Here is a 25,649-nt window from a genome sequence, read left to right as displayed (position 1 = left end):
TGTCACTATCATGATTTTATTATGTTTAGCATGTGGCTAACATGTTGCTAGCATTACTAGCAAGTGACTAGCATGTCCTTAGCATGTTTCTAGCATGTTGCTAGCATGATAAGCTAGTGACTAGCATGTTGCTAGCATGATAAGCAAGTGACTAGCATGTCGCTATCATGGGGTTAACATGATTAACAAGTGAATAGCATGTTTGCTAGCATGATAAGCAAGTAACTAGCATGTCGTTAGCATGATTAACAACATTACTAGCATGTCATTAGCATGTTTCAAGCATGTTGCTAGCATGATTAGCAAATGACTAGCATGTCGTTAGTGTGTTGTTAACATGATTAACAAGTGACTAGCATGTTGCTAGCATGATTAACAAGTGATTAGCATGTTTTTATCATGATTAGCAAGTGACTAGCATGTTACTAGTATGACTAGCAAGTGAATAGCATGTCATTAGCATGATTAGCAAGTGACTAGCATGGCGCTAACATGTTTCCAGCATGATTAAAAAGTGACTAGCATGTCATTAGCATGATTAGCACGTTACTAGCATGTCGATAGCATGTTTCCAACATGATTAGCAAAAGATTAGCATGTCGCTAGCATTAATTAGCAAGTTACTAGCGTGTTGCTAACATGATTAGCGAGTTACTAGCATGTTGTTAACATGTTTCTATGCTAATCCAGCTAAAAACCAGCTAAAACCAGCGTGACCTGCTAAAACAGTGGCCAAAACCATTTTTAAAACCAGCTTGGGAGACCAGCCAAAGCAACCAATCAGTTTAGGCTGGTTTTAGCTGTATTTTCAGTAGCTAGTTTTTAAATTTGCTATGGCAGTAGACAGTTTAAATACACCATAATTCTTATTGTATAAAAGTTTTCACCCCCTCAATGAAAGTCTATCGGATTTTTAAAAATATATGGCGTATACCCAATTGTTTATCAATCGGCTTTGTGTATACCCACTTCTAAATCCCCTCTGATGCGCATCATTCATTAGTGTCCTGCATTAGCCAAAATCATGACAGTCCACCATGACTAGCTAATCAAATTGCATGTGAATAAATGCAAATATTCCCTAAACCGGATTCCCTTTAAAGGGGGCGGGACACATCTAGCAGCCCGCCCTCTTTTTAAAATAGCCAACAGCGTTTTGTTTATATCTGCTCAGACCAGAGCTGTTGAATATCAAAGTCAACTGCGGGCGGCAAATTCTTCTCCTATTTAGCGCCCAAACTCTGGAATAACCTACCTAACATTGTTCGGGAGGCAGACACACTCTTGCAGTTTAAATCTAGATTAAAGACCCATCTCTTTAACCTGGCTTACACATAACATACTAATACACTTCTAATATCCAAATCCGTTAAAGGATTTTTAGGCTGCATTAATTAGGTAAACTGGAACCGGGAACACTTCCCATAACACCCGATGTACTTGCTACATCATTAGCATCTACGCTCATATTAGTCTGTTTCTCTCTTATTCCGAGGTCACCGTAGCCACCAGATCCAGTCTGTATCCAAGTCAGAGGGTCACTACAGTCACCCGGATCCAGTCTGTATCCAGCCCAGATGGTGGATCAGCACCTAGAAAGGATCTCTACAGCCCTGAAAGACAGCGGAGACCAGGACTAGAGACCCAGAGACAGATCCCCTGTAAAGACCTTGTCTCAGACGACCACCGGGACAAGACCACAGGAAACAGATGATTCTTCTGAACAATCTGACTTTGCTGCAGCCTGGAATTGAACTGCTGGTTTCGTCTGGTCAGAGGAGAACTGGCCCCCCGACTGAGCCTGGTTTCTCCCAAGGTTTTTTCTCCATTCTCTCACTGATGGAGTTTTGGTTCCTTGCCGCTGTCGCCTCTGGCTTGCTTAGTTGGGGACACTTCATTTACAGCAATATTGTTGACTTGATTGCAAATTATTGCACAGATACTATTTAAACTGAACAGAGCTGCATGATGACATCACTGAATTCAATGATGAACTGCCTTTAACTGTCATTTTGCATTATTGACACACTGTTTTCCTAATTAATGTTGTTCAGTTGCTTTGACGCAATCTTTTTTGTTTAAAGCGCTATATAAATAAAGATGACTTGACTTGACTGTTGAGCTCGCTAAAGCCGCATTTGACAGCCACAGTCTAATAGATTACCCCCTAGATTCAATACGAAACTCTTAGTAAAACTAAATAGCGATCATAATCATGCAGCGTCTATTTATAGTGCCGGGGGCGGGTGCTTTGGATTCTAGAGAGCATTTGATTGGTCAGAAGATTTGATGAGAAGATGAAGTATGATGTGACATCAAAAAAATCGTTGAGCCGTTTTGGCGGAAGTGACGAACTAAAAACTTTGAATGCTTATATCTTCTAAATGCGAATTTTGTCACTGTTTTGGAGCACACTGCCTTATAGATAACCTTAAGACTAACATATTGATACTAACACCCAAAAAACTTTCAATGGGGACTTTAAATTTGATTGATGATGGTGCCCGCGCCCACGCCTGCTCTCATCTCGACAAATCACGTGAATGCAAGCGAAGTCGGTCTGGGGCTTGAGTGCATGTCAGGGAGGCTTGCAGAGTGATAAAATAATATTTAATTATAGACTCCTAATTTGAATCAGTACATTATAACGAAAACAATACTTTTAAAATTAAAAGAAGCAAGTTTTTGCAATCAGATTTTTTTAAACCGGTAAACTTTTCAGTTCAAGGATCCAGTAAACTAATGCCTTCAAACAGCAGCCTAAGTTCAAAACAGCTACAGAGAAAACCAGACCGATTTTATTAGAGATTGATTAGAGTCACATTCAGAATTATTATTTTCAGCCTGTATTTGGCTTAAAATAAAAAATAATTTAAGATTCTGAATGGATCCTTATAGTAGCCTGTACAGTCAGGTCAAGGCAGTAGGTTTAGTGATCTTTTGGCGTCTCCTTGTGGTCATGTTTGATATTGCACCTTGACTAGTGCTTAATTGTAAAAAGCTGTTTAGACGGGTGATTGGCAATATTTTTAATTTAGCTGGGGTGTGTTTCCCAAAACCATAGTTGCTAACCTGTTAGCAACTTAGTTGGTTGGCAATGGGAAATTGCATTGCAACCAACAAAGTTGCTAACTTAGTTAGCAACTATGGTTTTGGGAAACGCACCCCTGGTTAGGTGCTGGTAGGCTATATTACTGACATTGGTTATGCTGGATATTAGCTGGTAGATCGTCTTGACCAGTTGCCCTTAGGGAAATTAACCATGGTTTTACTACAAAAAATAATAACAACAAAAAAACTAAAAAAAAAACATGCATAATTAAAAAAGGCATTTGTAGTAAAACTGTGGTAATACCAATACATGGTTACTACACATTTACTATAATAAAACCATGCATAATTTTCGTAAGGGAGAGCAATGTATGACTGACCGACCAAAACCAGCATGACTGTGCTCAAAACATACCTAGCTTAACTGGTAATTTATCATGAAGGAACACAACGTTTATATGACAGTCCATTTTTTTATTGTTGGACATTTGACATGTGCCATTAGAGTATTGAGGATAATATTTATAATCCAGTAAAATATGTTGTCAACAGGTGCTGCATAACTGTAATTTTAGGATGGCAGTGGATGTGCTTGACAGCCTACTTTGGTCAACTGATAAAGAAGATGTGCTGCCATCTTCTGGATCTTTGCTGATAATTTCTGAAAGAAAAGGTGTAGTAAACACTGTATAAAAATAGTTTTGTAATGACCTTAAGTGAGCAAAAAGTGGATTTCGACTTACCAAACATGAACATTGTTTTTGTTGTGTGGGTGAGCGTGTTGAGATTGCAAAGCAGATAAGTAGAGGTAATTAATCTGATCAAAATAATCTGGAAAAATCACGAGGCTTTCAGATACATAAGTATGTCTGGAATTGGTTTATGTTTGTTAAACCCATTTTACGTCAGTTGTAAGGAATTTTTGATTTAATCTTTAAAACACATTACAATTATAACAGTTTCCATGTGGTTTTTATTGCGTTTTATCATTTGGTTTCAATATAACTCCAAAGTCACAATTTTCCCCAGTTATACTGAAAAAGATTCAAGTTGCTTTTGAAACAAGACATTTTTAGTGTATAGATGTTTACAACGCAAGCATAAACAAATTTTAATCTGCACAAAGGAAAATAGTTCACAAAGAACCTAACACATATATTCATAAATTCAGAACAGGCCTAATCTGAATATCACTTTGAGAACATTGACTGCATTCGCCTCCACCAAGAGTGCTAAAGAGAATGCAAGGTTTGGGTTAGAAATAATACAGAAAAAAAAGAAGAAAAGGAATCGAAAAATGTACTTTCTAAACATTACCTTAAAGATCTACTGTACACAGATTCAAACATGTCATCCTTCTAAATAACTAATTTGAAATATAATTTGGCTTCAATACCAGGCCTAGAAGAACAACTTATTTTTGGCCAGAAAAATGCTTATTGAGGATGCTCTTCGCTGTGTCGAGGGCGGCATCAGCGGGCACTGGAATGTGAGGGGCAATGCCAGCACCCTCCCAGGAAGGGCCCTGAGCAGTGTCTGAATGGCTGATTGGAATAGATAGAAAGATGTCGCTTTCGCCAACTCTGAAGGTCTCTGGGGGGTGGCAACCTCCATGGGTTGCCTCACCGATAATCATTGCACGTCCCAGCCTCTTCATGATAAAAACAAACTCCTCAGCGGCACCAGCGGTCGCACCACTGGTGAGGACTATCACACTCTTTTTGCTGCCATATCTCCTGCCTATAAAGAGTAGAAATGCACAGTTAATCACAGTTAATCATCATCAGTCTGTCTGGAGTGACATGAAGAAACAGAACAAACTGAGACAGACTCAATCCAGAAGAACTGTGTCTCCGAGACGCTTCAAAAATCCTTCCTGCAAAGCTACAGTACTGTTAGAAGTTTTAGGCACTTGTGTAAAAATGCTGTAAAATGAGGATGCTGTCTAAAATAATGTCATGAATAGATTTTCTTTATCAGTTAACTTCTATTAACTGAATGAAACCAACATTTGGTGTGAGCATCCTTTGTGTTTAAAGGGGTCATAGGATGCCCATTTTCCACAAGTTGATTTGATTCTTTAGGGTCTTAATGAAATGTCTGTAACATAGTTTGGTTAAAATTTCTCAATGGAAATATAAAAAACAAAATTTTTACCCTGTCAAAAACAGCTCTTTTCAGAGCATGCAGTTTTGTAGCATTTTCCTTTAAATGTAAATGAGCTCTGCTGACTCCACCCCTCTCTTCCGAGCCGTTCTCAGAGGGACTGTTTACTTTAGCTGCATTCATCATGAAACTTGCTAATTAGCACATTATTAGGAAAGGCGATTTGCAAAGATTCAATAAAAAAAACCTTACACACTTCTTCTGGAGGTTAAGCTGGACTACGAATGATTCACGCGAACGCATATGCATTTATGTAGATCGGGGGCACATTCTTTTAAAAAACAAATGTAATCCACTGCGTCTTCATCGGCTCAGATTTTGGGAGTAAATGACGACTGCTATGTTCATTATTACATCCAACAACATAACACCTCAATCTCTTAGGAGTCATTCTTGTCTACATCTGCCCAGGCGGTGAAACAATGGCGGACTGATGACAGTCACTCAGGGCGGAGCTAAGGTAAGACACCAGTCCAGTCTGTGCTGAAATGCTACTGTCAATCAAACTATCATGGTGGGGGCCGGGGCTTGTCTGAAGTTTAAAATCATTGGTGTACCCATAAGCCAATCACATAGTGTTTGGTTATGACGTGTGTTATGTGCCGGCTCAGCCGCCTCGAACTGAAAGAAATTAACTTGTTGAAGTTAATAACCAAACCCGTGTATGCAAACTCACCATTTGTATGCGACGTGTTTCTCGTCAACGACAATGGCATAGGGTTGATGCCAGCATAGCTCGCCATTTTGGATTGAGAATCCAGGATTTGGGGCAACCAAAAATAAGGCTGAAATTCCCCTCCATGATTTCTTGATCATTGTGCACGCCAAGCTGTGGAGCACACAGAATGAGTTTTCCTGCCTCCTTAACCTGATCCTCCATGAGAGCAACCAAGGGGGACACAATCACAATTATCGCCTTTCCTGGACTTTGGCCTCCCCAGTTTCTCGCTGACGATCGGTAACAGTTGATAAATGAAACTTTTCCCAAAACCTGTTGGGAGTAGGGCCACAACATCACCTCCATTCAAAATGTGAAACAAACACTCTTCTTGTTCGGGCTTCAGTTGGCAAATGCCAAGAATATTCTCCACAACAGAGCGAATAGCGTCCCGTGTCTCCATGTCCGCTGTCGTTTTCGATTTCCCTAACCTAAACTACAATCTTAAATTCGCCGCTCCGCGTCTACGTCACAGCTCTCAGCCCACCCTCTGTTCGTTGGTTGGACGGTTGGTGCGGAGCCGGAGAAAATCTGGGAGCTGGTTTACCATCTCAGACTGAGTACAGAAGCGAACTGAAATTGAGCGGAAGTTCGAAGTCTGATGTAGTCAGGCTAAAAGATTTGAACAGATTAACAAAAAAACACTGGCTGGATTTTTATCATTATAGGATGGTTGTGTACACACACTGCCAACACACATTTCAGTTCAAACAACTTGTAAAAGTGCATGTAGCATCATATGACCCCTTTAAAGCAGCGTTTGCCCTCTGTGCACTTGAGCAGAGTTTTTCAGGAGCTTTGCAGGAAGGTTTCTTGAAGCATCTTGGAGACACAGTTCCTCTGTACTGAGTCTGTCTCAGTTTGTTCTGTTTTTTCATGTAATCTCAGACAGACTGATGATGATCGGATCACATGTGTGGAGCACAAAAAATCTCACTGGAATAATAGAAAAATGAATGTCTGAAAATGTAAACCAATATTTCCTACTGAAACACTACAGCAAAAGATATAAATAACTGACTTAAAACCATTCTTTAGCTGGTTAAAATACTAGTGTTCTAATAATTTTGGCCACCAAATATACGACATATAGGACACTGCACTTTTTGTGTATAGCTCAAACAATCTAAAGTGAAATGATAAACATGCAAGGAATAATAGTGACAAAAATAGCAAAACTTGTTAGTTTAGTAATGTACCTGTAAGTTGTGTAAGGGTCAGAAGATCTCTTGTGGTATTGGAGGGTCTGTCGTACACGTGGTCTAGCACAATCTGCTTGTCTCCGTCAAAGAAGTATGAGCAAAAGCCAGCAATGGAGGAGGTGGACCCACCAACATTGTTCTTAAAATATGGATGGTCATATCACATTATGGACTAACACTTCTGCAATTTGTACATATTAGAGCGACATACACATATCCAATAAAATAATCACCTTAAATCAACGATCAGCGCGTCAGTGTCAACTACTTTATTCCAGACGTGCTCTGCAATGATCTTAGCGACATGTTCAAAGTCTCCAAACATGTCAAAGTGAAGGTAACCAATGTTGTTTTCAAATACATCAGTGTGGAATGAAACTTTGATGAGCTCAAGCAACATCTCAGGCATGGGATTCTGGAATTTAAAGGGCAGTTTCTTTCATAATTTTGCCTCAACAACCAATGTATTATTATATCTAATATTTTATGCCTAAGACTTACATTTGGAGGAAGTGCAGGGATATTGCTGGTGGCCTTCAGACACTTGTCTCCAGACAGTTTTAGGAGGTCAGCAGAGAGCTTTGCTTCCAGTTCTTTCTTTGTGGGGATCAGGTTGTATTCCCCACTAGCCGCAACAGCTCCCAGCTTCTCAGCAACATCGTCCCCGATGCTCGGAAATGCATAGTTGTCTGCAACCAGTGTGGCTGCAGCCTGAACCAGCCCTGGGATTTCAGCACGGAGTTTAATGATTGCAATTGCAGCGTCAAGGGCATCTTCTGCAGCAACTTCAACATCTGGTGCAACTCCATTGACCTCCCAGCTCTTGCCAGTGATGGGGTTAATAGACTTAGCAACTGGCACAGTCACATAGAAGTCAGTGTCACCCACCTTGATTTTGTTGATTTTTATACTTCCTCCAGCTGTGTTCTCCCCAACGATGGTGGCCCTTTTAAGGTTTTTAAGGCAATATACAACATCTTCTGCAATCCCAAGAGTATTCTTGCTTGTCAGAATGATCAAGGGTTTGGAGTTCCCATACCTTTTTCCCAATAGGGTTGGCATGGACCATAGCTCTATGGTGACATCGGAGGTGCGATCATACACAGAATCAATGTGGATAAGAGGCTCAGGATCGGTGTAGTAGGACACAATGTATGGGATCCCAGACAGCTCACCGGTGACTGCACTGCGGAAGTCAAGAATCATGGCGGATGTTGGGAGGATTTTATCCCAGATGTACTCCACCAAAACAGGCCCAACTTTCTGAGCCATCTCCTCTCCAATGATGTGTTGGATCTTCAAGTAACCAATGTTACCATCCAGGACCTCAGCTTTGACAGTGCCTTTGATCATTTCGGCCAGTTGCTCTGGTGGGATGTCAGGTATAGCTGGGGGTTTTGCAGGTACGAAACCTGGCTCGTATGTGACTTGCACTCTGGAATCAAAAATAGTTTGTTTAACCCCATCAGTCAGAACACTGGCAAGGGAGGCAGGATCTGAAATGCTGAGGATCTCAGTGTTATCCCTGGCAGCGTCAATTGCCTCTTCCATGCCGGCGAGTTTTTCTGGTGAGCAGTAGTTGTCCATCAGAATTTTTGCCATATCCGCAATAAGTGTTGGAGAGAAATCACAGTGAGCCACATTGCTGAAGAACAGCAGCGATGCTAGTAGAAGTAGAGCTTGAGCCATTTTGTTCTGTTTTGGATTGCTGCTAATATGGCGTAGCTGAGCTGTCCTTCTGCAGGGAGGTTTGTCAACTGAGTCTGCTTCGACCGTCAGGTTTCTGTTAACACACGCATAAGAAGCTTTTCCTCACAATAAAACCTTAATCTCATTAGCCAAAGTTCTTCAGTTAGACAATAACAAGCTAAATATGGATGTTGCATACACTACCAGTCCAAAGTTTTTGAACAGTAAGATTTTTAATGTTTTTTAAAGAATTCTCTTCACCACGCTCACCAAGCCTGCATTTATTTGATCCAAAAAATATAAATATTTTTGCTATTTAAAATAAGTTTTGTATTTGGATTTTTTAAAATGTAATTTATTCCTGTGATTTCAAAGCTGATTTTTAGCATCATTACTGCAGTCACACCATCATAAATAAATCAATCAATAATAATAATAATAATAATAATAATAATAATAATAATAATAATTACTATTATAATTATGTTGAAAACAGCTGACAAAACATTTTTCATTTTTAACATATTAATAGAAAGTTTGGAAGAACAGCATTAATCTGAAATGGAAATCTTTTGTAACATTATACATTTCTTTATCATCACTTTTGATCAATTTAATGCATCCTTGTTAAATAAAAGTATTAATTTATATAATATTATATATCCCCCCAACCCCCCCAAAAAATACTGAGGCCAAGCTTTTAAATGGTACAGTGTATAATGTTACAAAAGCTTTTTATTTCAGATGAATGCTGATCTATGGATCTTTCTATTCACCAAACAACCCTGAAAAAAGTACTCAACTGGTTTAAATATTGATAATAATAAAAATGTTTCTTGAACGGCAAATCAGCATATAAGAAATGATTTCTGACGGATCATAAAGACTAGAGTTATGATGCTGAAAATTTAGCTTTGAAATCAAAGGAATATATTACATTTTAATATATATTTAAAAAGAAAGCAGTGATTTTAAATAGTAAAAATATATGCCTTTGCTGTATTTTGGATCAAATAAATGCAGGCTTGGTGAGCAGAAGAGAATCCTTTAAAAAACTTAAATAATCATGCTGTTCAAAAACTTTTGACTGGTTGTTGTGTATGTTACAAAAATGTAAATGTTCAGCACTTATATTAAGGTATTTTTGTTGCACCTTGATAAATGACTGGTATTTATTTATATTTCCTTTTTAATAGTTTTTCTTAAATATGCTGTAGTGAGGAAAAAACATGTATGTCTATCAAATAACCCTTTGTTCTAATTTCAGTGGCTACAGCAGAAAAAGAAACATTTACTGATGTCTTCAATTTAGTTTTATCCCATTAGCATGTCTATTTGTTACATTAGTTTAAGTGTGCAAACAAACATGGCATCAAAAGCACATTTTTCATTTTATAAAATAATTATTGCTAAACAATATGCCAGACCTAACTTTTAAAACATTAATTCCTGTTATTTATTTTATTTCTATTATTTTGTTTAAATAATTTTGTTAATGAAGTTATACTGTGAAAAGAGATGCATAATGAGGCCTATAGTACTATTTCCCTGATTTTTTCTTTTGGTGCTTTGCGCTAATTATTTTCTGGGCAACGTTAAGTGCGTCACTTGCTTGAGCTGCTGTATGTGGTTCAACACCAGACACACTCCATGCTTTTCCAGAAACTGCACTCAAAACTGCTCGGTTGGGAATGGAAGCATACAGGATGCTATTCCCAATTTGGTATGTTCCACTTGAGAGGGCACCTCCGATAGTAGGCTCTCCAATAATAGTGGCCCTTTTCAGGTCTTTCATTGTTCTAGTGAACGCTTCAGCGGCTGATCCAGTTATGTGACTCGTCAGGATATAGATGTCTTTCTGAGAGCCGTACCTTTGTCCTAGCACTTGGGGAAGGGTCATAACCTTTGTCGCATTTCTTTCAGAGTGATCAAAAATAGTGTAAAGGTGTTTCAAGGGTTGTGCATCAAAGAAATAGGTGCAAAGTAGTGGAATAGCCGTGGAATAGCCACCTGTGTTATATCTCAGATCAATTATGAGCATGTCCGTGTTCACCAGCTTGTTCCATACAACTTTGACAAGCTCGGGACCAATTGCTCGCAGAACTTGTATGTCTTCCATCATGTCACATCTCAAATAGCCAATATTTCCAGCCAATACCTCTACTTTGAATAGGGCATCAATGATGAACCCTACCTCTTCAGGAGAAGGGATTTTGGGAACATTGTGAAGGGATTCTGGTTCAATTTCACAGTTAAAAATGTGCAGTCTGTGATCACCCGAGGTCTCCTGGAGATCTGCGGTGAGTTGAGATGCAAGAGATTCATAGTCGACGACTGAGCGATAAAGTCCTTCTATTAGTTTGGACTGTACCTGTCTTCTCACTTTAGCTGCAACCTCAGGTACAGTGTAATGTTTTTCCAAGAGATCTCCAGCTTCTTGCACCAAAGCCGGAATATCCTTGTGAAACGCAATGATTTCATGAGCTCGCTCGACTGCATCTTCAGCAAGCACGATGGCATCAGGAACTACTCCGCCTCCAAGCCAGCATTCCCCGTGTATATCGATGAAATTCATGACAGGGACGGTAATGCCAAGGCTTGTTTCTTCAACTGGAAAAGTCCTGGAGTGAAGGAGCATTCCAGAAGTGATTTCCCCGACAACAGTGCCTCGGTGCAAGGACTGCATCAGGTAAGCAAACTCTTCTCCAGCTTCCGCTGTGTAATAGCTAGTCAAAACATAAATACCCTTTCTGGATCCATAGGAAGGTCCAGTGATGTTACGGAGGGTGTGAAAATCAACGGTCACGTTCCGGATGCTGTCGTAGATTGAAAAGAGGTGGGTATTTGATGAGGCGTCGAACATGTAGGACAGCAGAATGGGCAAAGCCTCAGTGTATCCACCGGTGTTAAAGCGTAGATCGATAATCAGGTTTTCCGTGTCTCTGACTGGTTGCCAGACCTTCTCTTTGATTCGATCCTCTAGTTCTATCAAAACTGCAGGTGTAGGGAACCTGTCAAAACGCAGATATCCAATGTTTCCTGATAGAATTTCCAACTTGAATAATGGATCATTTAGATGATCAAAAGATGAAGGGGTTGTGGGTGTTGCGTCCAGTTCTTGCCCTTTGTCAGACGATCCTTGCAAAGTCTTGATATTTAAACGAGGGTCTTCAAAGACGGACTGCAGCTCATAATTAAGTCTTGCTGCCAGATCCTCTTCAGAAATCACTGTGAAAAAATTAGTTTTAGCAAGATGATTTAGCAAAGCTGGGATTTTATCTTTAAATGCATAAAATCGTTTAATAATATCTGACACTCTTTTAACTGCTTTCAGTATTGATTTCCTGACAGCGATGAGGGATTTGGCTTTGGCGATTCCTTCCTTTGGGTTGACGGTAACGGATGGCGACACCCCGGTCACTTCCCAACTCTGTCCTGTGATGGGGTTCAAAGATCTAGCAACAGGGACCGTAATATAAAACCCTGAATCCCCAACCCTTAACTTTTCAACCTTAACCGACCCACCGGCCGACCTTTCTCCAACAATGATGGCTCTTTTTAGGTGTTTTAAGATGTATGCAACAGCTTCTGCCGCGCCTGTGGTGCGCTTGCTGATTAAAACGATCAGCTCTTTTCTCTTCCCGTATCGTTCACCCAGGAGATTCGGCATCGTCCATAGCTCCTGTGTAGTGTTGGTGGGTCGTTCATAGATTGTGTCTATGTGCAAAAGTGATTCAGAGTCTGAAAAATATGAAACTATGTATGGCACACCTGAGATCTCTCCTGCTGTGCTAAAACGCAGATCAAAGATCATCGCTGATGTATGGGCAACCTTCGTCCAGATGCTGTCATGAAGGAGGTGTCCCAATTTGGCCGCAGTCTCCTGACCTATAATACGGTCAATCCTCAGGTAACCGACGTTGTTATCCATCAGCTCCAGTTTAACAGTATTCCTGATTAGCCGCATCAGCTGTTCCATGGACAGCGACTGAAGTGCAGGTGGCGTGATCGGAATATAATTAGGCTCGTAAGACACGGTCAGTCTGGGGTCATTGAGTGCACCTTGAACGCCGGCAGTCAGTACAGCTGCCAGTGTTTTCCGATCAGAGATGTGTAGGATCTCTCCGCTGCTTATGGCTTGTTGGATTGCCTCCTGCATTCCAACTAGATTCTCTGGGAAGCAGTAGTTTTCGAGCAGAATTTTAGCCATGTCCAAGACAAGTGCAGGCTGAAATGATGCATCGATGAGCAGGACCTGACAAGCGACTATGATCAGGGCAAAAACTCTTACAGTCCCTGCCATCTTTTGTCCATTCATTTGGTGAAGAGGTCCGTTGTTAAATGGGACTCTGTTTTCTCTACTAGGTTTTTGACAACTGCAACCACATAAGAGGCTTTTGCTCTGAATAAACCTTTAATCGCATTATCTGAAGTGCATCAGCAATGCAATCACAGATAAAAATCAATAACTGTCGGAGAGGATATCAAATCTCTGTAAATACGCAGCTTCATCATGACTTTAATGGGTAGGTTCACACACAAATCTCACATACATATGGAATCATCTATGGAATACATCTATGGAACATATTTTAAAAATGTCTTTGTGTCCACACAATGAAAGTCAATAGGTTCCAGTATTGTTTTGGACCCCATTGACTTTAATTGTATGGACAAAAACAGTTTAAATTGTGTGTTTCATACAGGTTTGTAATGACATGAGGGTGATGACAGATGATGACCGAATTTTTATTTTTGGGTAAAAACAAGATGTTCGTTTGTAAGGAAATTCCATCATTAGACAAAATGCTTAAGTACTGTATATTGATTGTAAAGTTTAGCCTTTGTTCCACAAATAACTAGTTTATTTAGTCTCAATTGTTTTTGACCACTTTAGTTTTGCTGAAAACATTTTAAGCAATAAAACATTAAAAACAGTTGATATATTCTCTTATGGTCCTCGCAGCCCTGTCGTCACAGCATGAGGAAAATAAGGTCAAGCTTTCAAAGGTAAAGTCTGGGTCAGGCTAATGACATTATCACACAGGTAAACAGTTGTCCATTTAATGAACACTTAAGATGCACTTGGCTGGCCTCATTACATGAAACCGTAACATAGATTTCTTACCTTGACAATTTGGTGCAGTAACTGTATGTGGATTTGATTGTATAATAGTCAATGCATTACTATTTTTCTGAAATAAGATAATTTATTTACTCTTTGGCAAAAACTGTGTGTTATTCAAAGGCAGAACATCTAGCATTTGCCTAAATATCAGAGCATTAGTGTGAATTTAGAGGCCCTGGCCACTTTTACAGGATGAAATTATGTAACTCCACACTCACTCAACACTAATTGGTGCTGCACTGTTAATCTTCCTTTATCTTTTAATGCTCAGGGTCTTATGTAATTCTATCTGCTGATTCCATGTGGCCAATCAGGGATTGCAAATCTCTTTTTGTCCAGTGCATGTAATGTGAGGAAATGTTTCTAAGCTGGAGACAGAAACAGGTTAGCATGAATAACACTTTTTCCAAATGCTTGGATACAATACGCATGAACCAAAGATCTTTTGTTCGTTATACTAAGATCACCAGTTCAAAATGACACAACTTAACATCAAAGTACTCTTTCAAAATGCAACTCACGCATTACATCTGAGTTGAGTGTCTATTAATTTCATTACAATGATCTATCTATCAATTGATACAACTGCTCAAAATGCTACATAACTGTTCCATTACTCTTGAAGCATAGTTTTTATGGAAAATGATGAACAAACATTCATATTTTTGGATAAGGCAGGCTTTACTGTAAAATGAATCTGGGGAACCCAAACTGAAATGGCTGTGATGCATTTTGAAACAAAATAATCAAATTAATAAAATAACCATTGTAAAACGAAATATTTTGTATATATATGCATGTCAGAAATACATAAGCAAAAACAACGGATTATATACACATTTCTTTTTGAGAGGAAAAAAATAATTAAATGAAAAAAAAAAGTTACTAGTTAAAATAGTTAAAAAGTTGCATTCATGGGAGTCAGTAGGGGATGCGTTTTAGGGATCAGTGTTTTCAATCCTGAATGTTTTGGTCTGGAACTAGTGGGACGTATTGCAAGATTTAAACTAGATTTAGGCCCAATCCCAATTTTGTTTTATGCCCCTACAACTCCTGTTTTATGGCACAAGCATTCGGGGCCGTTACTTTATCGCCCTCTTGAGGTTTCTTGCTATGTACAACACACTCTTGGCCAAGCACTGACATCTGTTTCTGCATACTTGTGGAGAGTTATGTTTCTGTATTAAAATGTAAAATAAAAATACTTAGGAGAGAATATCGCCCATGATGTTTTGGTCTATGTTCCAGATGCTGTCATATCCTAGAAATACCCCTGCGCCCTTAGTTTACATAAATTAAATGAAAACACAAAAACATTTTAATCACGCAAGGGAAGCTGGCTTTAACCAAAACCTCTTAATTTAATCTTAACTCTACAAAGGGTCTTTATAGTTATTCCTGCTTCCATGAAGACCCTTTAACATCCATGGAGCCTTTCCATTCCACAAAAGTAACTTTATACATTTTTTAAAATAAAGGTTCTTAATGTTTTTTTTTTCTTCTTCTTCTTTTTTTTTTTTTGCAGTGATTCCATAGAAGAACCACTTTTGCTTCCCCAAAGAACCTTTCAGTGATCAGTTCTTAAAGTTCCCATTTTTTTTTAGTGTGAAGAACATTTTAATAATGTTTTAAATGTTTTAAAATAATCAACAGTTGAAAACATTAATTAGAAATTTAGAAAAGTGATCAAATGTAATGAGTTACATTACTTTAATAAAGTACCTGAAAAAGTTACACTATTTATTCCATTTTAAATAGGGTACCTTGCAATCTGTAAACTATTACATTTCCAAAGTAACCTTCCCAGAATGATGCATGGATAAGCAGGCAAAACTACCTACATCCACACTTTGCTACTTTCATCTCCTCATAGAGGTGTCGGACCGTAATGACACTCTTTTCTTGATACATAACTGCAATTGGATCCAGCTTGGTTGGGACGCAACATGCCATATTTGCTTTTTTGGGATTGCTCAGGTTAACCAGAGTTTGGATGATTGCATGTTTGGAGGGGGTCACATCATCTGTGAGGGGGAAATAACACACGCCTTTGCACTCATAAGCATCGTACTCAGGCGGGGCCACGATCCATTTGTCCCATCCAATGTCTTTGAAGTTCACCTTCAGAGAAGTTCTCCGACAGTAATTGTTTGTGGCTTTCCTCTTTCTCCTGAGATGCTGGTTCACAGGAACGAGATCGTCCAAAAATACCCGCTCCTTCTCATGAAGAAGCATCTCCTTTACCTCTCCCTTTCTGTTCCTGAGATCATCTGAAAAAACTATTAAGACTGCCGAGCTGTTGTGCTCTAAAGCCAGGCTTACGTCCAGGGATTCACAGTCTTGTTCGATCTCCACCTCGAGTTCGCCGGCCCCGCGTCCAGATTCCTGCCAGCTCCTGACAGCCCTGGTCACGTCAAAAACCTCCCATGTGCTTCTGCCCTCGGTCACGTCTCTCCCATCCAGAAGATTTAAAATGTTTGCGCTCTGCTCGTACTCTACATCATAAACATTGATGGACGAGAAGAGGTCAGCGCAGGTGGTTGCACTTCTTTCCCAGAGAGTGAACAGCCTAAGCTGGACTGATGTGATCTCTTCATGGTTTGGGATGGAAACGTTGAATAGCAGTCTGTGTTTTGTTTTGTTTCCCTGTCTAATGGAATAAAGAACATCTGCAGAGAACATGAAAGAGAGATTAATTAACCTTAATGAACAAGTCAAAAACATCATTTTTGGTATGGAAAAAGTCAATGATCTGGCTTTGGATACAGTCCCGTCATCAGAAACATTGACTCCTCGTCTTCCCAGAATCGAAAGCATCTGCCTCAGAGATCGTGAGCTATGTACTTACCCTGTATGACGAAGCTTCGGATGACATCCGACCGAGGGATGGAAGTCTTGTCAAAAGCATATTTATTATAGAGCTCGATCATGAACTGAGGAGGCTGAACCTTTCGGTGTTCTTGCGGCACGCCTGATAAATTCAGCTTCCTCAAAAAATCTTCCTTCATGAAGCCCAAATAGTTCTCCAATTTAGAATTAAACTCATGCTCTTCCTCAAGGCTTCGCTCTTCTGTCATAATGAACATTGCATCTTCCAAACTGGTGATTTCGCCTAAAGATTTTCCCTCGCAAAGCCCAACTGAAGTAGCAAAATTCATGGACATCAGGAGGAACAAATACCGCAAACCCTGCATCTTCGTCAAATTTCTAAAACGAATAGGTGACTTTCCGCTGCAAGTTTGACATCTGACTTGCGTTTGTGGACGTTCCTTTGAAATCGGGGTTCCTCAGGGTTCACTCCCATGCCCCACACTCTTTTCTAAACCAAAATAGTAGCATAGCTATTCTTATCTTTGACACCGATGTCGTAGTTTGAGCCTAGTTATCTTGAGGAAGCTTGTAGTTAATGAGGGTTCTGTAAACACTTTGGGAACAGACTTATGAAAACTAATGAGTGAGATTTAACAAGGCTTGTTTACAGGGTCATACTTCAGGCTGTTCTTACAAAAGCAACTCCATCATATGTTTGTGTGTGTATTTAAGATGCTTCAACTAATCAGCCTCGGCTATGATAAACATTAACATTTTAGATTCCACTGCTTCCTTTCATTTTTATTCAGTCAAGCATCCACTAAAATTCAAAAGCTGGGATCTGGTTGTGCAAGGGTTAATGGGTCTGAGTTGAACTTTGCTCTGTTGTTCCAAACAATCTACATTCCTAATATAACTCATTAGGTCTTTATTCACAAAAAGTCCTCCAGAATTTCAGAAAAACATAAAACAGTGGTTTGAGAATCTGGGTAAAGAAATGTTTGCATAAAAAGTTGTAAACAATACAGCTTGGAAAATAAATATTTACAATCGACATGTAATTGCTATTAAATATAAAACTCTTTTTTGATGAAGTATCACAAAACATAACCTGTGGGATGTTATTTATTGTAAAACTTACTAATCTGTAATTTAATTGCTTTTCTATAGACATGGCTAATCAGTTTATCTGTTCTAATCTACAAGGTCTGGCCTCAATGGGGAAAACTTTAATATGAATGTCAAATCACAAAGCACTAGATGGCAGCATTATGCTGAATTTCGTCCATATTCTCACAAATTACCAAAAATAATCTGCAGTTTCTTTCCATTCAAGATTCCAGGTGTTTAAATCCTAGGCTGAAGTTTAGCTAACAAGCCTACAAATCAAATACTATGAGCTAACACAAACAAAGAGTGAACAACCGTATTTTTATTAACAAATATATATAAACAAAATATATTGCTCATAGTTCATGTTGCCCGATACATTAACTAATGTTAACAAATGAAACCTTATTGCAAAGTGTTACGGGATTTATTTACAGAGACCCATTATCAAAATGAAAACAATTCTCCTTACTATATGTTACAATAAGGTTTATATACAATTCATCCAATAAGAAAGATTGGAAAGAGGATACAACGTTTGTGTGCAAAGATCCTGTATTATTTGAGGTGTTGCAGGGATAAATGTTCATCTGTCACATCAGCTTCAGCTGAGTTTGTTGTGATTTGCAGGTTGTGTATATTTATGTCCATTAGCTAGTTTATCGACAGGCACAGGTCTCCACAGACATGCTGGGATAGATCTTCACGACCATGTTCCTGCTGGAGTCCAGGAAGAGCACAGCCAGAGAGCTCATCTTATCCGGGACGCAGCACGGCTCTGGGACTCCAGGGACGATCCCTACGGCTCTCACTATACTCTGGATGGTGGCGTGATTGGACGGATGAGCAACCTGCATTTAAAGAAGTCAATGTTGGAGAAAAACTGTTGCTTGTAAACAAGACAGTGCTGCAATGCCAGAATGCCTTTCGGGATAGTTAAAAAACATAAAAATTAAAAGCTCTCGGGTCAGAAAGCTCTCGGATTTCATCAAAAATATCTTAATTTGTGTTCGGAAGATGAACGGATTTGGAAAGACATGAGGGTGAGTAATTAATGACAGAATTTTCATTTTTGGGTGTGCTATCCCTTTAAGGCTGATGATACACAGGGCACTTTTTTGAGCATTTTTGCCTGGGCACTTTTCCATTGATAACAGGTAACAAATTCCTATTTGGATACTTTAGATTATTTGTGGGCCCTGTGTGTCACCTTTTTGCCCAATTGACAGCAACATTAACCTTGCAACGTTGCTCAAAAAGTTGCCCTGTGTATCATCAGCCAGGACCCATTCACAGCAGGAACAATCACTATTAAGAGAACTTTAACAATAACCGTATTAGTGACAATGCACAATAATGTTCTGCTGCAGTTTTGTCATCTGCCACTTAAATGCTCGTTTTTAAAGTCTGGTGGATTCTGATTGGCTGTCAATGTTTTTATGATTCATCAGCTGAAAAAAAAATGATATTGTTCCTCTGTGTCTTTATTTTTCTTTCCTATTCTCTTATTCCTGTTATCGTCTCTGGTGTAAATGGGCCTGTAGTCCACAAGGAGAACTATAATGCACAAAATATGAAGATATGTTTTATAGTGCATTTAAATCCTCCTGGGAAGTTGGAAAGGCGTAATTACGATGTCAGGTGCTTTCAAGTCACTTTGGTCAAAGCAAGATGGCAATAAAATATATACATCTCTTTTCCCAGACATGCCTCCAACAATTCAACATGACTTGAATGCGCCATGTTCTAATAACAAATCTGCACAGTGATTATATGGGCTATTACTGACTCTTATTAGATTGGGCTATGGAATACTTTATTCTGATTGGTCAATTAGATTATTAGGGGCTGCCCATTCCAATGCACTATTTTTCCATTGTTTCTTGATGTAAACATGCACTAGATGGACACGTATGACCATGCACTCACGTCTTTTGCAGTGTCTCAAACATGAGTGCAGCATTTTTAAAACACAGTAAGTTAAAATTATTTAAACTTTTACAGGCAGCACCACTCATCAATGTCAGTTCCAAAACAGTGGACCAATCAGAAGAACCCGGAGGCGGGGCAAGCATTTCAAGTTGGCATGGCAACTGTTTTATTTGATTGCAACAAGCATTCCTGAGCACTGCATCTTGCATTTTTAGATGCAAAGACACGTTCTGTGTGAATTGCCCAATTAGGACCTGATCCCATTGGCCCATTAACTTTTAAGGCACACTCTATTTAACGCCTGATTGCAATTCCTACAAAATCACCTAATGATATATGCCATCTGAACTATGTTATGTTGTAGTTAGCTTACATACTAGCATTGCATACAGATTTATGAATAGCCTGATAGCTTCCCTTACGAAAATTAACCATGGTTTTACTACAAATAAAACAAAAAAAATCATGGTTACTATAGTTAAACAATGGTAACCACAAATAAACAATGGTTTTGCCACACTAACCATAGTTTAACCATGGTATATGGAGAAACTGTGGTTATAAAAATAGTAATCATACTGCACCAAAAAAACATGGTTAATACACTTTTACTACAATAAAATAGTTAATAGTTTATTTTTATAAGGGTTAGTTTATTTGCATTTACAGAAAATGAATTGACTGTATGCAGTGTAAATACGCATTTTAAATGTCCAAATACTCTCTCATATGTGCAGCCAGCCCCATCATGCAACTTATTTATTGATTATAATGAAAAGTGATTTTTCACTGTTAAATGACCCGTCGCAAAAACCTGCCCTACTTAGTAACTGTTGCTATGCCTGACAAGCCATGCAGTTCTCACACTTCACATCATGTTCTCATGCAATAAAAAACTACATTGCACCAGACAAGACAGAGCAGGTTACTTCTGGAATAAAAAAAGGTCTCAGCTTTCAAATTAGGTCATTTATTTAAAGAAATTTAAACAATAAATACCGTTTTATGGCTCTTTAATGTGTCGTGACAGATCGCTGTATTGCCACACGTGAACTGATCATCTTTTTATACGTGACCCTGGACCATCATAATTTTGAAACTGAGATGTCTACATCATCTGAAGCTGAATAAATAATCTCTCCATTGATGTATGGTTTTGTTAGGAGGACAATATTTGTCTGAGATACAACTATTTGAAAATCTGGAATCTGAGGGTGCAAAAAAATCTAAATATTGAGAAAATCATCTTTAAAGTTGTTCAAATGAAGTTCTTAGCAATGCATATTACTAATCAAAAAATAAGTTTTGATATATTTACGGTAGGAAATTTATTTAACTAATTTATTCAATTCATCTTCATGGAACATGATCTTTACTTAATATCCTAATGATTTTTGGCATAAAAGAAAAATGTATAATTTTGACCCATACAATGTATTGTTGTCTATTGCTACAAATATACCTGTGACACTTAAGACTGCTTCTGTGCTGCAGGGTCATATATTTACTTAATGCATGAAATAAACATGAATGAACATCAGAATGTGTTTTATTTCAACCGTGGAAAGACGGCGATGCCAAAGTTTATCTACAACACACTGACCTTTGGGATCGGGAATCCGCACGTTCCTGCGCAGTAGTAGGCATCAAATGCTTTCGGTGCCAATATCCATTCGCTCCAACCGATGTCGGCAAAGTCCACCCTCAGGTAACGGCGCGAACACACTCGAGGCTCACTCCACTGCTTGCGTCTGGCTTTTTTCATGGTCTTCTCGTCAAAGCTGAGCTCCCTCGACCCTCTCAGTCCTCCGTGATTTTCCTGACCTTTTGACAAGGACTTGGGCTTTTTTACAAAAACGGCACCGTCCCATATCTCCCTGCTCTTGAGATCATTATATTGGATGTCAGGTAGGTAGTTACTCTGCAGGTGATCTACTTCCCTTCTGATTCTAGAGTTTAATGAAGATGGAGGTGCGTTGGTCCTGGTGTCCTCATGCACAGGAGATGGACTGTATCTCTGTAGACTCACAGCAACACTGTTGGGCTCCGTTATTGCAACGTCATCGGCGTATACAAGAATGAACGGCAGGCTGTGAGGAGACAAGCGATCCTGGCGTCTCTGATGCTCAAAGTCAAACTCAGCAGTAATCAAGAGCTCGCCGTTCACATGGGCTTGTTTGATAGCTGACGATACGTCCGTAATCTGCCAAAGCCCCTTTCTGTTAGGAGACAACGTGATGTTGCTCAGCTGCGAGGGGACGGCAGCGTTTGGCGATGTTCCCTTAATGATGAGATGTGTGATGCTGAGTGACTGAAGGTGCTGGAGACGGCACGAGGCTCCTCGGGAACGCCGGCAGGCCCAAGGCCGTTGACGAGCTTGCTGGTCAAGAAAGTGTAGAGTTGACCCCAGTATCACCTCCGAATCAGGGACAGAGGTCAGGTTGAAGTGGAACACGACCTTGTGGTGGGAGATCTCTGAAATACGACATTAAAAAACAGAAATTGCTGCTCGTCAGTGTAGCGTTGGTTTTACCCTCATGCATGCATGTGATTGACCAGTAAAGTTTCCAGACAACATCCTCATAAACAACACATTTTTCACATTCTGGATTTAATATCCGACCACTTTCTGCGGTTTACGAGGCAGTTTAATAAAAAGATAAACACAGCTCCCGAATCAGTCTCTGGACATATGGTAGTGTTAAAACACCTACTGTCAATTTATTCACCTATACCCTCTCACACTAATAACATCTCACTGTTTTAATAGCGCACCTCCAGTTCAAACTCAAACCCCATCACCACATACCAAATAAAAACTAAAACTGAAATAATGGGAAAAACGCTTTCTGTGCATGTATTCACCTATGCTTATCATATATTGATTAATTAATCCAGATGCATTTATAGCATTATGGAATTATGTAATGCTGGATTACAGGTAGGCTAAAGTTTTTTATATATATATATATATAGTATTTTAATATAATGTGGTTTGTCAAATATAACTAAAAAATCATTAAAGTCATTAAAATTCAGATGCCAAAAATGCATCATTTTGGAAGTGAAAAATAAATAAATAACAGTGTAACATGAAATATTATTTTATCAGTACAAACATTTCTATATTTTAGCAGCAGTCTCCGAGTTTGAAAGGTTTTTAGATAGTTTCTCTCACCTGGGACTCCTCTAAAGCTTCGGACTGTATTTATGTTCTGTTGTTGTTGATGATGATGATGATGATGATGATGCTTCTTGCTGTATTTATCATAAACTCTGTACATATTAACAGTCATCATGTCTCGGGCAGGACTGTGGAAAGACTGCTGTGTTGCAGGAATATCTCCGTTCAGTTCTGATGAGTTAACGAAGTAAACTTTGACGATGTTAAGATAGAAAAAAACGCGTGCCACTGCATAAATTGATGCCATATCCACAATTTATCCTCCGCGATACCTTTAAAATGGATCGAACACGAGCTGAAGCGGGAGAGTGCTGGAAAGCTCGGTTCTGATGGTGAAATCCGTCTTCTGGAGCTGGTGTGTCTGTCGGTGGAGGATGACTGGTGCTCAGTGCTCAGACACTTGTTTCTCGCTGCTGAGCTGCTGAAGCGATGACAGATGATGCTGATGACGCTTACAGCCCACGAGAAGCGAAGCATCATCCTGAAAGCACGCGCTGCGATAAACACTGTATTCCTCTGTCACTGCAGTGGACTATTTACACTTTACCAGAATGTGTGGACGCACTTACTCTGATTTCTATTTAATAATATATAAATAAACAATAAAAACATAAGGCAATGCATAAATGATTGTTTTAAACACAATAGGCTGGCTATATAAGCAGCCAAAAAATCATGTTTTTGTAAGAAAGTATTTGTTGTTTTGTCTTTCCTTTTCAGTACATAATTCCCATAGACAAGTTATTTCAAACTTAACAAGTGCGCATTATTCAACTTACTTTTAAGGGGCGTGGCCATGTGTAACTTAAATGTGCGAGACTTCCGGTGACATTTGCTTCCAGATATTTTAGCTGTGGGCTACAACTCGTGTTGCTTTCTTTGATGTTGCAAACTGGTGTTTTTATTACATTAACTCAATGCAGGGGCGTGTCTAGAGCATTTTAAATGGGGTGGCCAGTCTGGGGCACTGGCTCAAAAGAGGGTGGCCGGGGGTATATTTATAAGTTAAGCACTTAACTAAAATAAGTAGGCTATTAAGGGGAGACACTGCAGGCAAAAACAGTGTTTTTTCATGCACCTGTCAATATTTAGATTTTGGGCTTTTTGGCTTTTCATAAAGTGTTTTTTCAGACTTATGGAAAGAAAACATCCAAAAGACACCGTTAAGTGTTTCTTTTATAGCACTTTATCTATTTGTGTCAATAGATTTCAATAACAATACATATTTTTAAAGGCCGTTTTCTCAAAATGAGTTTTTTTCTCCAACTCTGAGCCATAAATCTCCAATTCAGTGGCACTTACACACACTAAACTTTACATTTGTATTCCTGTCTATATTCTGAAGGTTTTTACAGAGGGATTTGATCATATATAATTTTCTTGATTATATACAACATTTTATTCCCCAAAAAATGGTGAAAATATATTGTTTTCTAGCTGTTCAAAGTATTTTCTGAATTATGGAGTGACAAAAAGAGATACCCAGAATTCCTTCTGTAAAAACATTTGACTCTAATATGTCAAAAAAATTAAACAAGAATTTTGAAACTGACTTCATCCTGTGTTCAGATTTTTGTACTAGAAATGTATGCAAATTAGCGCATATTTCATTAAATAATGCCTCATTTGCATATTTAAATATAACATTTTAGAAAACTTGTAATACAAAAAATGTTAGCAATTATCAATGTATTCAATCAACTTGGTAAGTAAGGTGATATCTATTAGTTTTTTTTTTTCCCTATTCACCTGCAGTGTCTCGCCTTAATAAAATAAATAAGGCTGACTATAATCAGCTTGCTTCCATTTAATGAGATAAGCCTACTCCTCATCTGAATTAGAAAAAAGGCGCTTCTAGTCTTCAGTGATGCAAGAACGTTTGAGCATACACGTAATCTTTGAGCACAAGCAGAGCCAATTCATAAAAGAACAATGTATATTTAAAAGCACACATCCAGTTTTGTGTGAGTGAAGGAAATCCACTTGCGAGTGGAGATTCGTGCTCGCGCATTACATGGATTACATAACATTATGTGCTCTCGAAATTTGTCATATCAAACTATAGAAACTGCCTAAAATTAAGTATAAAGAGGAGAAGAAAGCGGCCCTAGGCAGCTACACATGCCAGGATCCGCCACTGCCAGATGCAGTAAGAAATTTACTAAAAACAAGTCTATCGCAATCTGGTGGGGGTGTGGGGGGGCACCTGGGGTGGCCAGCTAAATTTCAGGGGGGGGTGTAGCGCAAACAGTTTTACCATTTACTGCACTTTCTTCTAGTTACATTGTAATGTATATGTCGTAATTATAAACACACTGGTTTGTAGCGCAAACAGTTTTACCATTTACTGCACTTTCTTCTAGTTATTTACCTATAGCTGCTGTTAAATCAGAAATGTGTTCTTGGATTAGGACAATTTGAATTAACTGTTTTGATCCACTTCAAATGTTGAGTACTGTATACACACACACACACACACACACACACACACACACACACACACACACACACACACACACACACACCTAGTTTCTCTGTAGAGGACATTAAGGCTTGTTAAAGAAAATCAATAAGTAGTAAAGGTCTCATTTGTTAATATTAGTTAATGCATTAACTAACATGAAATAACGAACATCTTGCTCTTGCAGCATTTATTTA

General features: G+C 38.9%; 4 protein-coding genes across 4 annotated transcripts; all 4 read right to left on the bottom strand.

The window, feature by feature from the left end:
* Positions 1-4,006: 4,006 nt before the first annotated feature.
* On the bottom strand, positions 4,007-9,091 carry LOC109067507 (retinol-binding protein 3-like). Its single transcript, XM_042734730.1, has 4 exons — positions 7,639-9,091; positions 7,371-7,552; positions 7,135-7,277; positions 4,007-4,791 (listed from the first exon to the last, which is right to left on the bottom strand). The coding sequence occupies exons 1-4, from the start codon at positions 8,824-8,826 to the stop codon at positions 4,466-4,468; spliced, it is 1,839 nt and encodes a 612-aa protein (XP_042590664.1). The 5' UTR covers positions 8,827-9,091; the 3' UTR covers positions 4,007-4,465.
* Positions 9,092-9,878: 787 nt separating this feature from the next.
* Positions 9,879-15,408, bottom strand: LOC109067506 (retinol-binding protein 3). Its single transcript, XM_019084432.2, has one exon. The coding sequence runs from the start codon at positions 13,142-13,144 to the stop codon at positions 10,367-10,369; it is 2,778 nt and encodes a 925-aa protein (XP_018939977.2). The 5' UTR covers positions 13,145-15,408; the 3' UTR covers positions 9,879-10,366.
* A 239-nt stretch (positions 15,409-15,647) lies between these two features.
* Positions 15,648-17,480, bottom strand: LOC109067510 (growth/differentiation factor 2-like). Its single transcript, XM_019084435.2, has 2 exons — positions 16,803-17,480; positions 15,648-16,623 (listed from the first exon to the last, which is right to left on the bottom strand). The coding sequence occupies exons 1-2, from the start codon at positions 17,146-17,148 to the stop codon at positions 15,788-15,790; spliced, it is 1,182 nt and encodes a 393-aa protein (XP_018939980.1). The 5' UTR covers positions 17,149-17,480; the 3' UTR covers positions 15,648-15,787.
* Positions 17,481-17,906: 426 nt separating this feature from the next.
* On the bottom strand, positions 17,907-23,443 carry LOC109096238 (growth/differentiation factor 10-like). The gene is made up of 3 exons (XM_042734740.1): positions 22,986-23,443; positions 21,411-22,282; positions 17,907-18,726 (listed from the first exon to the last, which is right to left on the bottom strand). Exons 1-3 carry the CDS (start codon positions 23,236-23,238, stop codon positions 18,535-18,537), a joined length of 1,317 nt encoding a protein of 438 aa, XP_042590674.1. The 5' UTR covers positions 23,239-23,443; the 3' UTR covers positions 17,907-18,534.
* Positions 23,444-25,649: the final 2,206 nt, after the last annotated feature.

Source organism: Cyprinus carpio, chromosome B12 (genome assembly GCF_018340385.1).
Source record: "Cyprinus carpio isolate SPL01 chromosome B12, ASM1834038v1, whole genome shotgun sequence".
Classification (NCBI taxonomy): Eukaryota; Metazoa; Chordata; class Actinopteri; order Cypriniformes; family Cyprinidae; genus Cyprinus; species Cyprinus carpio.
The sequence above is the reverse complement of the archived record's forward strand: the minus strand, read 5'-3'. Positions and strand labels throughout refer to the sequence as shown.